This window comes from Manis pentadactyla, chromosome 14, assembly GCF_030020395.1.
Source record: "Manis pentadactyla isolate mManPen7 chromosome 14, mManPen7.hap1, whole genome shotgun sequence".
Lineage (NCBI taxonomy): Eukaryota > Metazoa > Chordata > Mammalia > Pholidota > Manidae > Manis > Manis pentadactyla.
Genome location: NC_080032.1, coordinates 3,690,574 through 3,704,342, shown reverse-complemented (window position 1 = coordinate 3,704,342; position 13,769 = coordinate 3,690,574). Strand labels below are relative to the sequence as shown.

General features: G+C 54.0%; 1 protein-coding gene across 2 annotated transcripts in view; it reads right to left on the bottom strand.

Moving 5' to 3' along the window:
* The window catches only part of DGCR2 (DiGeorge syndrome critical region gene 2), an 85,320-nt gene that overhangs the window by 17,849 nt on the left and 53,702 nt on the right, over window positions 1-13,769 (bottom strand). For both annotated transcript variants that reach the window (XM_057492236.1, XM_057492235.1), the window contains 4 exons: window positions 11,841-11,966; window positions 9,588-9,798; window positions 7,969-8,045; window positions 4,484-4,660 (listed from right to left, as the gene is read on the bottom strand). In XM_057492236.1, coding sequence (XP_057348219.1) covers window positions 4,484-4,660; window positions 7,969-8,045; window positions 9,588-9,798; window positions 11,841-11,966 — 591 coding nt within the window. The remainder of the gene's footprint in view (window positions 1-4,483; window positions 4,661-7,968; window positions 8,046-9,587; window positions 9,799-11,840; window positions 11,967-13,769) is intronic.

Here is a 13,769-nt window from a genome sequence, read left to right as displayed (position 1 = left end):
TCCTATCTAAATCTCAGCAAAGTTTTTTTTTTTTAATTCTAAAATTTATGTAGAAAGGCACAGGTTCTAGAATCGCTAAAATAATCCTGACCAAGAAGAATGAAGAGGAGGAATCACTTCCTGGTTTCAATGTTAATCATACAGCTACAGTTGTCTAGATAATGAGGTATCAGCAGAGAATGAGATGTTGTAGGTCAATGGGACAGAGTAGAGAACTTAGAAATACACCCACACAAATGCACTCAACTAAGTTTTCACGGAGGCATAAAAGTGATCAATGGAGGGAACAGCTTTTCAGCAAATGGTGCTGGGCCGACTGGACATCCACAGCAAAAAAAAAAGAACTTTAACCTAAATCTCCCATCTTACAAAAAAATTAACTCAAGATGGGTCATAGACTTAAATGTAAGATATAAAACTTTTAGGAAAAAACATAGGAGAAAGTCTTCACAATGTAAAGCTAGGCAAAGAGTTCTTAAAGACTTGATACCTGGGATATAATGAGTCTTAAGAAATACATATTTGGTCATTCACAGAATGACCAAATACATTATTTCCCAAGTATATTTAGTCTTCATCCAATTTCTGAAAACCCTGCAGAGTCTTGAAGGTTAAATGGGTGTCTTGTCATGTTAATGAGAGACTTTAGAACCCCTGGGGGTGCCGGGCTGGAGGTTCAGTCAATGGCCAATAATTTGGTCAATCATGATTATGTAATGAAGCCCTCACAAAAATCCCTGAAAACAGCTTATTGCTCTCTGCTCTCTGAGGTCCTGCTTCTCCTTTGGATAGAACGTCCATGCCTGGGGGACCAGAACTCCTCCATATGCCACCAAGCCAGGCCCCAAGCTCCATGAAGACAGAAGCTCCTTTATCTGGAACCTTGCCCTATGCATCTCTTCATCTGGCTGTTAACTTGTGTCCTTTATTAAACTGGTAAATGTAAGTATTTTCCTAAGTTCTGTGAGCTGCTCTAGCAAATTAATTGAATCTAAGGGGGCAGTTGTTGGAACCTCCAATCTGTAGCCAGTAGGTGAGAAGCAAAGGTAACTGCCTGGGGCTTGGCACCAGCGTCTGGAGTAGGGGAGTGGTGGCGTGGAGGGCAGTTTTGCAGTACGGAGCCCTTCACCTGGAGAATCTGGTGGTGTCTCCCGGCAGACAGCATCAGAATTGCGTCGAGTTCTCAGACACCCTGCTGGTGTTCGAGAACTGAGTTGGTGGTGTGTGGATGGGAAGAAATGCCCCTTCCTTCCCACACACACTGGAATCAGGTCCAGGAACCTGAAAGGAGTTAGCACATCATCGCAATACCAAAGAATAATCCACAGAAGGAAGAATTGATAAATTGAACTTGAGCAAAATTTAAAACTTTTGTTCTGTGAAAGTCCATGTAAAGAGGATGGAGACAAGCTACAGACTGGGCAAAATATTTGCAAACAACATCTGACAAAAGATTTGGATCTAGAATACACCAAGAACTCTCAAAACTCAACAGTTAAAAAACCAATGACATGAACAGATATTTCACCAAAGATGATACAGAGATAGCAAATAAACACATGAACAGGTGTTTAACATCAAGAGCCTCAGGGAAATGTAGATTAAAACAACAATGAGACCATACTACATACCTATCAGAATGGCTAAAAATTAAAAACAGTGAAAACAACAAGTGCTGGTGAGGATATGGGTCAACTAGATTACTTATACATTGCTGGTGGGAATGTAAAATGGGAGAGCCACTCTTAAAGAGTTTGCTAGCTTCTTAAAAAAACTAAACAAGCAACTAGCATACAACCCAGCAACTGTAATCCTAGGCGTTTATCCCAGAGAAATGAAAACTTAAGTTCGCTCAAAAACCTGTATACAAATGTTGATGTTAAAAGCTCCAATGGAAAAGGAACACAACATACAAGATGAGCAATGGAAACCATCTCTCTTCAGCAGAGAGATGGAAACCATAAGAAAGAATCAAACAGAAATACTAGAAATAAAAAACAGAAAAAAATGTGAAAAAAAACAGATGAAGAATGTCTTCAAATGGACTCCTGAGCAGGCTCAACACAGTCAAAGAAAGAATTAGTAAACCTGAAAACAGGTCAACAGAAATTACTCAAAAAGGAAATTAAAGAGACACAGCGACTAAATGCAAATCCTGATTCTGGCCTGGATCCTGGACAAGGAAATAAACAGCTATAAAGCACATCATTGGGACAACTGGCAAAGCTGTAATGACAAATTATAGATCACTGTACTGTATTTATTTGCACCCATGTTAAATGTCCTGATTTTGGTAATTGTGCTACGGTTAAATGACAGCGTGTCCTTGTTCTCAGGAAACACACAACGAATATTTAGGCCTCAAGGGCACAGTATCTTTAATTTACTCTCAAATGGTTTGGTAGAAATATGCTGAGAAAGAATGATTAAGCAAATGTGGCAAAATATAAATAATTGATAAGTCTGGGTACAGGGTAGATGACAGCTAAGTTCCTTAAGCCATTCTTACAGCTTTTCCCTAAGTTTGAAATTATATCTAAATAACAAGTTCTAAACTCCTCCACCTCCCCACCCGAGGCCGGATAGTCCTATAGGGTAAGGTCTATAACATACTCAAGGACAAGATTATCCCCGACCTGCACAAACTGATTTAGAAACTGGCCAAAGACAACGCTTCCCAACTCTTCACAAAGCTAACATAAATGTGGAACAAAAACTAGTCAAGGAGAGCACAGAAAAGAACCTAAAAGGCCAAGCTAACTTCTTGAAAGAATTTCAGACATCCTAAATAAAATATTCACAGACCCAAGCTGGCAATATACAGCTGACCCTTGAACAACTCCGGGGTTAGGGGTGCCCACTCCTCCATGTGGTCGGAAATCCGAGTATAGCTTAACTCCCCCAAAACTTAACTACTAATAGCCTATACATGAAATAGTCAATTAACATGTATTTTGTGTATGTATTACATACCGTATTCTTACAATAAAGTAAGCTAGAGAAAAGAAAATGTTTCTTCAACTGTTGAGAACCTCCAAAAATTTTCCAATATAATTACTGATAAAAACCTGCATATAAGTGGACCACATACTGCAAACCTGTGTTGTTCAAAGGTGACTTATATACAAAAACCATGAGATGCTTTAACAGCAGAAAATCTACTAATGAAAGAGTAGGTGATAAAACAAAATCATGTAATATAAAACAGTATAATTAAAATAGTTAATAAAAGAAAACCACATAATTCTCAATTAATGCAGAAAAAGTATTTAATAAAAATCAGTCATCTTCATACTGTAAAAATTCCTAGCAGGAAGGGTACTCCTTAACCTCATAGAAGTATCTCCTAAATTGTACAGGAAGTGGTATAATTAATGTTAAAACACTAAAAGCCTTCCCTTTTAGGCTGGGAAGATAAGAACAATCACCATTGCCACTTCTAGTCAACACCACACTGGGGACCTTAGTAAGTAAAGCAACACCAGGAACCAAAAAGGTAAAGAAATAAAAAGTCAAAGATCTGAAAGAAGAAACAGAAATGTCTAAACAGAAAATCTGTAAGAATCCACCAAATAAGAGAACTAATAAGGGAGTTCAGAAAACTGACCCTAAAATTCATGTGGGAGGGAAAAGGCCAAGAACAGGCAATGTAATGGGCAGAACAAGGCTAGGAGGCCCCCCGCCGGCCGGGAGGGCTCCCCATGAAGCTGCTGTAAGGATGGTGCGGAATCAGCACAGGGCGCCCGGGCTCAGACGGGGGTCTGGGGTGAGGCTCGGACGTCTGCGAAAGCTTGGCTCCAACAAACGGGCGCGGAAGGGAGTGACGGTCCAGACGAACATCGCGGAGACCGCCCACTGCAGCACGGCCTGCCTCACATGCCGCGTCCGGGGGTGACGGTGCCGTCCCCTGCGCACAGGGGCCCGGGGGGGCGGGGGGCCCTTGCTGCCATTCTGCAGGACCCGAAACTGAAGGGACTTCGACGTGGAATGTGAGTGGGTGGGCCTGGCAGAGGGCCAGGGAGAGACCCGTGACGCCAGGGCCTGAGCGGGCGCATACAGACAGGGCGGACAGAGGAGCAGGGCACAGGGCCTGGGAGGGACGGCACAGAGCGGGCTTGGGAGCTGGCAGGGGTGCTGGCCAGAGGCTCCAAGACACCGCTTTGGCAAGTCCCCCAGTCACCGTTCTCGCTCAGCCTCCTGACCACACCTAGCGGGAGGGCAGGGATTACCGCCCCATCCTGGGAGAGAGATACCCACTGCTGCCCAGGCCACAGGACTACACTGCGGGCCTGGCCCAGGCTCTGGCCCTCGCCGCAGGGCACCTGTGCCCCTTCAGAGGAGGGCGCGAGCCTCCTGCCGCACTGCTGTAAACAGGTCTGCCTCAGGGCCTCGTGAGGTCAGAGCCCGCTCAAGGTCAGCCACATTCTCAGGAGAAGGGCCCTTCCTTACGGCATGCTAGGGGGCTGCAGTCGCGGTGGCTTACTTCTTTTACACAGGAATGAGGACTTCTCGTAGCAGCTCTCGGCGTGCCAGCTGTGCAGGTCGTGGTGGCGCAGGGTGGGGAAGTGGAAGCACTGCAGCTGGGCGCACAGCACGTTGTCGCTTTCAGACGTGGCTGAGGCGAAGATAGGGTCTGGGGGTAGGAACACCTCTGAAGAGCCTGTGGGAGAAACATACGGGGGGCTGGCCATTACAACACACGCCGACATGCCCAGCACACACAGTCCTCACGGGGACTGGCGCCCCCTAAACCGGACCCTCGGACACAGAGCTCGTGGTGGCCAAGTGCTGGCTGTACCGCGACTGCAGCGCCGCTCCCTGACAGCCTCCACCAGCCCCTCAGAACACGGCTCTGGACACCGCGCTAGCGGGGGTTGCACTCCCGCAGAGCCAGGGGCTGAGCACACAGGCAGGCACCACTGGGCAAGGCCCAGGGGAGGACTGTGCTTGCCTGCAGACGTTTAAACGCAGAGCAACGGGCCACGGCACAGAGGCTCACAGCTTACGAGGCCGCATGGGTGGACAGGTGACTGCGGCAGGGGAGGGGATCACGCCTCACAGCCAAGTGTCAGTACTGAGTGGAGAAGGGCCCGAGAAGGTGTGCACTGCACCTGCCAGGAACACATGTTCTCGCAGCCCAGTGGCCCTGGTGCCCAGCAGGAGCATCAGCCGGCCAGGGGGACAGAGGAGCGCTGGCCCCCTGGGGCCCTCCTCCCAGCTGCTGGGAGACTCGGTCGCCCACTCAGCTCCCAGGTTCCAAGCTGGGGACCAGGCGATCATTAGTCATGCTGCCTTCACAGCCTGGGGTGGGGATGCACAGGCATTGTGGGAGGGGCCAGGAACCTCCTAAGCCTCTCTTCTCCAGTATCCTAGGAAGTGGGGCTCTGGCCACACCGGGGCACAGCACAGCCAGCCCCAGAGCCTCTCCGAGGGATAGCCCTCCAATTCTTGACCGCCAGAAGATTCCTTGAGGCTGACCTGGGTACGGATCACTAGAAATACTCTCATTTTACTCAGTGGCGATGCAGTTTACCCTTCAACAGGAACACGGCATTCCCACGCATGCCTATCTGCTCCCAAGGCTATTCAGTGTTGAAGAGCCCGCGTGTCCAGAGGCAGGGCCTCATCCCGAGGGCACCAGGACACAGTGTCCTGGCTCCCTGACAAGGGCAGGAAGATGGGCTTCCAGGAAGCATGGAGGGCCAGAAGGCCAGTCCCTGACCGACAGGCACAGCCAGTGTCGTCCATCCCTGGTGGGGACATTGGGGCCCCAGCAGCCTGACAGCCTCTCTGCTGCTCAGACTCAGGGCCAGGCCACAGCAGGAGGCAGTAGGGGGCCGGGCTCTGGGGGATGAGTTCCCATGCCATCTGGGGCTCCGACCCACTGCTCAGAGAGGGCCCTGCCATGAACACCCTGCCACCCAGCCAGCGCTGCAGCCCTTCGAGGCTCCCTGCTCCCCCAGGAGGCTCTTATGCCCCTGTGCATTATGCTCTTCTTCTCCCTCACATGCCCCTTGGCCTGGGCAGCACCCTCCCTTTAAAAACATGGTTTTCTCCACTATTTGGCTTCCTGTCTTCATGGGCTGGAAAAATGAACAGATTCTTCCCATCCTTTTTAAAAAAACAAGTCTTCAGCCCCTCAGTCTAGTTGCCTTCCAGAGCACAATTTTGTTGCATGACTGCAAAGCTCGGACACAGGGCATGAGGGTAGAGCAGGCCAGAGCTGAGCTGGGGCGGGCAGGCAGACGGAGGCACGGGCAGGCCGAGCGGCAGGTGCTCCTTCCACTAGCTGGTGCCCATGGGACCCTGGCCTCCTCATCCCGTGCTGGTCAGAAGCCCCGTCAACGCCCAGGTTGTGGGCTATCATTCCTTGAACCAGTGACTGTGAAGACTGTCCACTTCCTCCTTGCCAAACTCAGATCCTTCCAGCCCTCATTTTACTTGCTCTCTCTGTGGCGTTTCATCCTCCATTTCCTTAAGGACGTCTCCATCCTTGGTCTGTCAGCGTATAAATGTGGCTGACCCCAACACGCTCGATGTGGTCTTCAGTTAGCACCTGCAGTAGGTTCACTGACCTCTCCCCCACCAAACGCATGTTCACCTTGAACCACAGAATGTGACCTTATTTGGCTCTTGAGATGAAATCACCCTGGATTTGAGGTGGACCCCAAATCCAATGCCCAGTATCCTTATAGTCAGAAAGGACATGGAAAATGGCCATGGGAAGGTGGAGCAGAGAAGGGAGTAAAGCTGCCACACGCCGAGGATGCCAACCGCAACTGAATGCTGGAGGAGGGGCCGGGCAGGATCGCCTCCTGAGCCCACCCTGCCAACACCCTGACTTTGGACTCTGTCTCCAAAACCGCAGGAGTGAATTTATGTTGTTTCCACCACCAAGTCCGTGGCGCTCCGCGAGGGTGGTCACAGGAACCCAACACAACCTGCTAAGCACGCTCACTGGCTGACTCAACAAACACCGGCAGGCGCATTTGGTGCACAGGCGCACGGGGCACACTGGGCAGCAGGCAAAGATCCTGGCCTCAGGGAGTTCGCATTTGAGGGGGTGGGGTGCGGTGGGTGGGGGGGTGCAGACAGATGACATAGCAGCGGACCTGATAAGGGAGTAAAGTGCCACGATGTCGGGAGGTCATGGCTGCTCAGGAAAAGCAGGCTGGAGCCCAGCGGTGGAGGCGGTCCTCGGGGCGGTGACACCGGGCGGAGAATGGAGGCAGAGCCGTGTGCTGCAGGCCCTGACACTATCCCACCGGGGCTCCCACACCACCCAGAGGTTCGCTGCTTTGCCAGGACTCAAGGGACCTTGCACGGAGCTAGTCACAGCTAAGATTTACCACAACAATGCATCAGGGGTGGGGCGCGGCCCAGGCCAGCCTTCCCCAGCACCCCACCCCCAGGAGGGTGCCGTGGGATGGGCCTCTGCCCGTAGTGAGTCACAGCAACACGGCACAGCGCCTCTGGCAGGGAGGCCTGAGGGCCGATCCCCTGCCACCACAAGGCAGACTCGTGATGGGAGCAGGCGGGCACCTTTATAAAGCCCTGTGCCTGAGCAGTCTGGGTGGCCTGCCTCAGCAGGTTCCTTCCAACCCAGCCCTCCTGCCACCAGCAAGGCCAGGCCGGTTACACCAGCTGCACTGGAGTGAGCCCTGAGCCTGGGAGGAGTGTCCCAGGGAGGGCTTATGGGGGAGCAGAGGCGGCACGTGGTGGGGTGGAGGGCTGCAGGAGTGAGGGGAGCAAAGGGTGGAGGGAATGGGCGCTGCTGGCCTCAGTGAGAACCGTGCTTTTGTGGGAGGAGAGCCATGAATGGCAACCCCTGCACCAGGCACCCTCCATGTCAGCCAGGCACCACCGGGGTTGCTAGGGGGGAGTGGGTGACCCCAACGATACCCCTCTGGTCAGGATGATGCCCCCCAACTTCACACGCAACGACTCTGAAAGACCAGGGAGGCTTACCTTTGAATGCCACCTCCCAGCGGCCTTCTAAGGAGTGGTTCCGGCTGGTGATGACGTACTGGTAACCAACCCACAACCTGCAGAGGCAAACACGTGGGCAGCCGGGCAGCGGGGAGGCAGCGCCAAGCGGGTGTGTGTGTGTGTTCACAGCTACCTTGACCTTTCAGATACTGAACTTCTCAACCATTCCTTTCCTTTTAAATTTGGATAATGAATTTTAATAAAATGCACTGAAACTCTAAACAATAAATTCAAACCCAGAAAAAGTTTTACCTTGGGCAAGTTATCTTTAACTCCTGCCAAGACTGATTTTACCAGCCGATCCAATAAAGCTTTCACATTAAGCAAGAGCAGCTTTATTCTTGGTGGACATGCTTGTGAATATGCCACAGGACAGTACATTTGACAGGGGTGGATTTTATGGTATGCAAATTACATCTCAGTAAACACAGACCCCTGGGAGGGTACAGCAGTGCTGGCCACCCATGGGGTCCCCCGCCCTGGGCCTTCCTGCCCCAGGCCTGCACCGTGCTCCCAGAGGGCGTCACAGCACTGAGGGGCTATGACCCACTGAGCGTACCCTTCTACCCCTACCTTCCAGCCCAGTCCCAGAGATGCCCATCAGCGGGTCCCCTGCCACTGAGGCGGGGCCCTGGCACAGTGCCACTCTGCCCTTCAGCTTACTGCCAGGCACACGCCCACCCTGGGGAGATGGGGTGCCTCCCCAGCCCCAAGCTGAGCCCTCTCGCTTCTCCACGGACTCATAACCACTCTGTGAGCCAGGTGTTCTTCCCACTTGGTACTAAGAAGGTGAAAAGAGCCGGCCCTGCGATTCGACGAGGTCCTGGGGCACAGCTGGGAGCCAGGCCCCATCTCGAGTCCTGAAGTGGAGGCTCTCCACCTGCAGTGGGCATCACACCCATGGTGGCACGGCAGCCCATGCCATTGCTGGGAGGGCACACTGGACATCTGGAGACCCTTGCAATCTCCTCTCCCACTGCTGACCCTGTGGAAGGGGCAGTGTGAAGCCACCTCCAGAGAAGGACCACCACAGTCCTCAGCACCCACCTGTTCCCAAAACCAAACCCCCAAAATGCCGGAAGATGCCAGCAACTGCCGCTGTTCCTGCTTTCTCCAGACTGTCTGGGTTGCAACCCTGGCATGCCCAGCTGGTGCATGCCCACGGTCACGTGCTCACCCACCCTGGCCTCAGTGTCCTCACCCACCAGCCCCAACGGGCCCAGGGGAAGCACTGAGCATAGCCTGGCAGAGCCCACTTTCCTGCATGCTTGTGTGCCCTTCCTGCCAGGCCTACAGACCCCCCCACTGAGCAGAACCCCCCTGCCACAGGCCCAGCCCCCACAGCTCAGCAGCCACAGAGCCCACAGAAGGGCCCGATGAAAGGGACTGGCCCAAGGTGACAGAAGGTGGTGGCCCGCCCCTACCCCTCCAAGAGTCCCTGACCCCTCCTCAATGCATGTTCTAAACCCTAAATCTCCATTTCCAGGGGACAGGGCTGCCCTTCCCCCAGATGTTGGCTGCTGGCTCTGCCACACGCATGGCCATGTTCTCGTCAGGCACTGGCCTGACCCGGGCCCGGGTCCCCACCCAGGACTCACTTGTGTTGGTCCTGCCAAGCAAAGCTCCGCTCTGGCTGGTCCCATTCCTGGGCTAGGACGAAGCGCAACTCCTGATCGGTGGAGAAGGTGGCAAGGGAGCCGTTCACGCGCTGGCAGGTCTGCGCTGCGTCCCAGTAGTTCTCCCCGCTCAGGTAGACCCTGTAGCAGCTGGCCGTGCCTTCATAGTGGTGCCACCCTGTCGGGCACTTCCCTAGGAAACATGAAGGACAGCGGGGAGTAGTCCCCCAAATTAGGATCTTTACTCCAACAAAATGCAACTACATGAGGTGTATCTGAGCAGAGCTCAGAAATCACAGAGAAATGGGGAGCCTGAGGCTTGGGAGGACAGCGCTGCCTGTAAGAGCGCGCGCTCTGTGCCATGCTCAGGTCCCTCCCAGACGCAGACGCCCCTGGGGCCTGAGGGCGCCCAGGGAATTCCTCCATCACTGTTAGGTGCTCACTGGGCAGGAAAGCCTGGCTGCTGAATTCATTTCAGCAAAGTGGGTTTTCTTCTCTGATGAAGTCTGGTTGACACACGGCAGAACCCCAACCCCGCTCACTGCAAGCCCTGGTGGGAGGGAGCGGGGAGGCTCCCCAGCCGTGCCGCCAGCAAGCCCACTGCTGCCCAAGCCTACTCCCGGGCCCTCCTTTCCTGTGTGTGTGGGTGCTGGCTAGTGCTCCCCTAAATCAGAGGTGCAGGAGGCCAGAGCTGGAAGGGCAGCCAGTCGGAACCAGAGTGCCCTCAAGATGGGCCGGACCAGGTGTCTTCTCACTGGGAGACCCACCCCTGGGGCTGGGGGGCCCTGCTACACTGTGTGGCTGGCCTCAGCTAACGGCGACGTCCCGCTCTGCGGGACCTAAGGCCTTCAAATGCTAGGGTACTGACCTCCTCAAAGCACATTGAGCAAGAGGAATGATTTTGAATAAAGCCACTTGTTAGCAAAATGTGTTTTTAAATGCATCTATCTCCAGGAACTAGTGAAACCTGTTAAAGACTGATGCTCGTGCTTTTATTATTTAGAGCCTGTATGTGTAACTTATTAACAAAGTGCAGAGATTATAGGACAGGAAACGGCAGCCCTGGCCCCAAGCCAACGCGACATGCCAGAGCCTTGGTGCGGTGCAGACGGCAGCGTCCTGCGCACAGGGCGCCAGCCCTCGGGTTCCCAGGCAGGGGCAGGGAAGGTGTGTACTTGACCAGCACGTTGCCGCCAAGTGTGTGGTGTGGGTGTGAGGGGTGGGGGCTCGCCAGCTGGCCTTCACTGTGTGTTCACCATGCCCTCGCCCACCTCGTGCCCTGCCTCGGCCCCTGCTGTGGGTTCCGTCCCGTCTCCAGGTTAGAGGTGCGGACAGAGAGGTGTGCAGAGACCAAGCGTCTTGGCTGGTGAGCCGCAAGGAGGCTTCCACCCCAGGTTCCTCGCCCACCATCTCAGGACAGACATGGGAAATCCTTCAGGGACCGATGCCAGTGGCCAGAACCCCACGGCTGAGTCACGGAACTGCCCTGCTCACTGTGTGCCCTCGGGCAAGGGGACCTCTCAGAGCCTCGGCTTCCCCCCGGCCAGGAGCGCACGCCTCCTCTCTGCGAGAATGCCGAGTTCACAGCTCCCGTGTGTCAGCGCCAAGCGTACTGTCAGGACCGAGAGGATGGCTGACCCCCGTGCCCAGCCCATTCAGCCCCCCAGACAGGAAGCCCAGGCTCCATGTGGGGCTGGATCTGCGAGGAATGAGGGGGATCCTGCAGGGCGCAAGAGGCCTCTGAGGTGGGTGTCAGCGCGGCCCCGTCACTGCTCACCAGGCCTGCAGTGTCACCATGCCTGAGCACATCTGCTCGGTGTGTGTGGGGGATTCCTGTGGTTTTTCTGCCTTCAACCTCCCTCCATCTTGTCAGGTGCCTTTAAAATCTTAATGTCATAGGCAGTTTATTAAATAACTAGTCACTTAAAAAACGTTTTTAAAAACAGAGGTAGAGCCTTCCCACCCCACGAGTGGCACCTGACCTCCTGGAAGCCCGGTTCCCCACTTACAGAAGGGCTGGGGCAGCCCAGCCCCAAAAGGCAGTGTTTGTGCGAGCAGGCAGTCCGGGGTTGTGCCGTGGCTTCACCACTAGGCTGGGTGACTGGGTGGGCACCGTAATGCCCTGACGGTCTGCAAGGCTGTTTCAGGGGGCTCACCCCAGCACCGCCAGGGTCAGGGGAGAGCTGGGGCCCAGTGAGGTGGAAAGGTCACACATGGGGCAGGTCTGCAACTTACTGCTGAAGCGGACGGGCTGGGCCACGTTCACCGCATGGAAGTGCTTGGGGTCGCTGCCCCGGGCCCGCCCCTGCCGCGGATCCACAGCCTCCTTTCCATGGTAAGCACGTGCCTCCCTGGTCACTTCTGAAAGCAAAAGAAGAGTGGGTTGTGAGCTCTGCTCAAGCATGGCCGTGGAGGCTTTTGGGCCAGCTCACGTTAAAATGCAGTGTGGCCACACTACTCGGAACCAGGGGGCCAGGTTGGGGGAGTGGCACACATTCCATTTATTCAGCTTTCTTTGGCCTCGTACGCTGCTGTTCCTGCCACATGGGTCACAAGGGCTTCCTACCGACTTACGCCTTGGTAGGCTTCATTTTTATTGCCACTGTGAAATGAGATTGCTCCTTCACTGCAATTCTCAGGCTACTGCTGGCTGCCGGCATAACACAGGATCAGAGGTGCCTGCTGAAAATCCCTGAGCTCAGCGCCATGGGGCTCTTCCCAGGGCCTACCCGACGGCCTGGGGGCCGTCCCGTTAGCACAAAGTGGGAATGGCTGTGTGCACTGCCTCTGTGGGGCTCATCCGTGGGACGGAGTTGCTGTCTGTCCACTGGCTGCTAGTCCCTCTCAGCCCAAGGCTAGGCCTCTGTGTCGTCCTGCCTGGCCGGTGGCCGCCTGGCACAGGCCCTGGTGTGATGCAGGCCCTGAGTATGGCTGGAAGCATGAATGGGAAGGAGAAGGACTCCAGTAGCGTGCATCATGGTCTGAGAGCAAGGCACACATCTTCCTTGCAAACAGCGTCTGTGGAGGTCTCCAACCCTGGCTCAGCGAAGTGAGCTGATTAACCCAAGGTGCAGAGCAGGAACGGGCCAGGGACGGCACCCTGCCAGGCAGCAGGCAGCGGCACCTCGGTGCACTGTGGACATCAGGCACAAATTCAGGACAGTGACAAACTTGGTCTGCATGGCTGTACACAGATAGGAAAACAGACACCTCACATGGGCCTGCTCTGCCACCACATGGCAACTTCTGGCAGGACCACAGCCATGAACCTGGCCTTCCATGGCTCTGCTGCTGGCCATCAGCCCCATCTGAATGTCGTTTCTCCAGTGGTCTGGTTCTGCTAGAGACACCCTCATAAACGTGTACTTTTTCTCATTATAAAATAACAAATGTTTAACGTGAAATATTTGAGAAATACAGAAGTTTTTGAAAAGACAAAACTTATTAACTGTTACTATTTAGGGTCTGCTGCCCTTCCAGTCTCCTTTTTTCTACACAAATCCTTAAAAAATACCGGGGTCACATAAAACACTATTTTATGATTTGCTTTGTAAGCTTAAAATGATACACAGATGTTCACACTCTCAAATGGGCTTAAGAGTTCACTTCTAATGGCTGCATAGTATTCCACGAATGGATGTCTTTAATTACTGTAATCCCCCTCTGGCTCAACATTTAGGCTGTTCAGATTTTCTTCACTACTCCCCCAAGGGCTGCCCTGCACACGGGCGAGTCTGTGTATTCTCACCGTGGGCCCTGTCCAAGGCCCAGAGGCTTTGGTTCCTCCCCGACGAGATGCTCAGGGCAGCCCCGCCCACAGCTCCTTCCCCGGCATGTCGCGGGAGTCAGGTGCCACTGGGCTGCAAATTGTTCTACACGTAAATGCACTGCCAGTGTCAGAGGTCAGCTCAACACCAAGAACACAAGGAGAAGCACCTTTAAGGCCTGTGCTGTGGCCACACTGCCAGCAGTGACGTCACTACCACCACCCTTGCGGTATGGGAAGGGTGGCCTGCGGCCGCAGCTGCTCCCTTCAAACACCAGGCCCTGGCAGCAGGGCAACATCAGCTCCCAGGCAGGACTGGGGAGCTCCTCTGCACCCCCAGGAGCAGCCTGGTGGCTCTGACATGGGGGCAACCCAACAAACCCCCGTCCGGGGCAGCA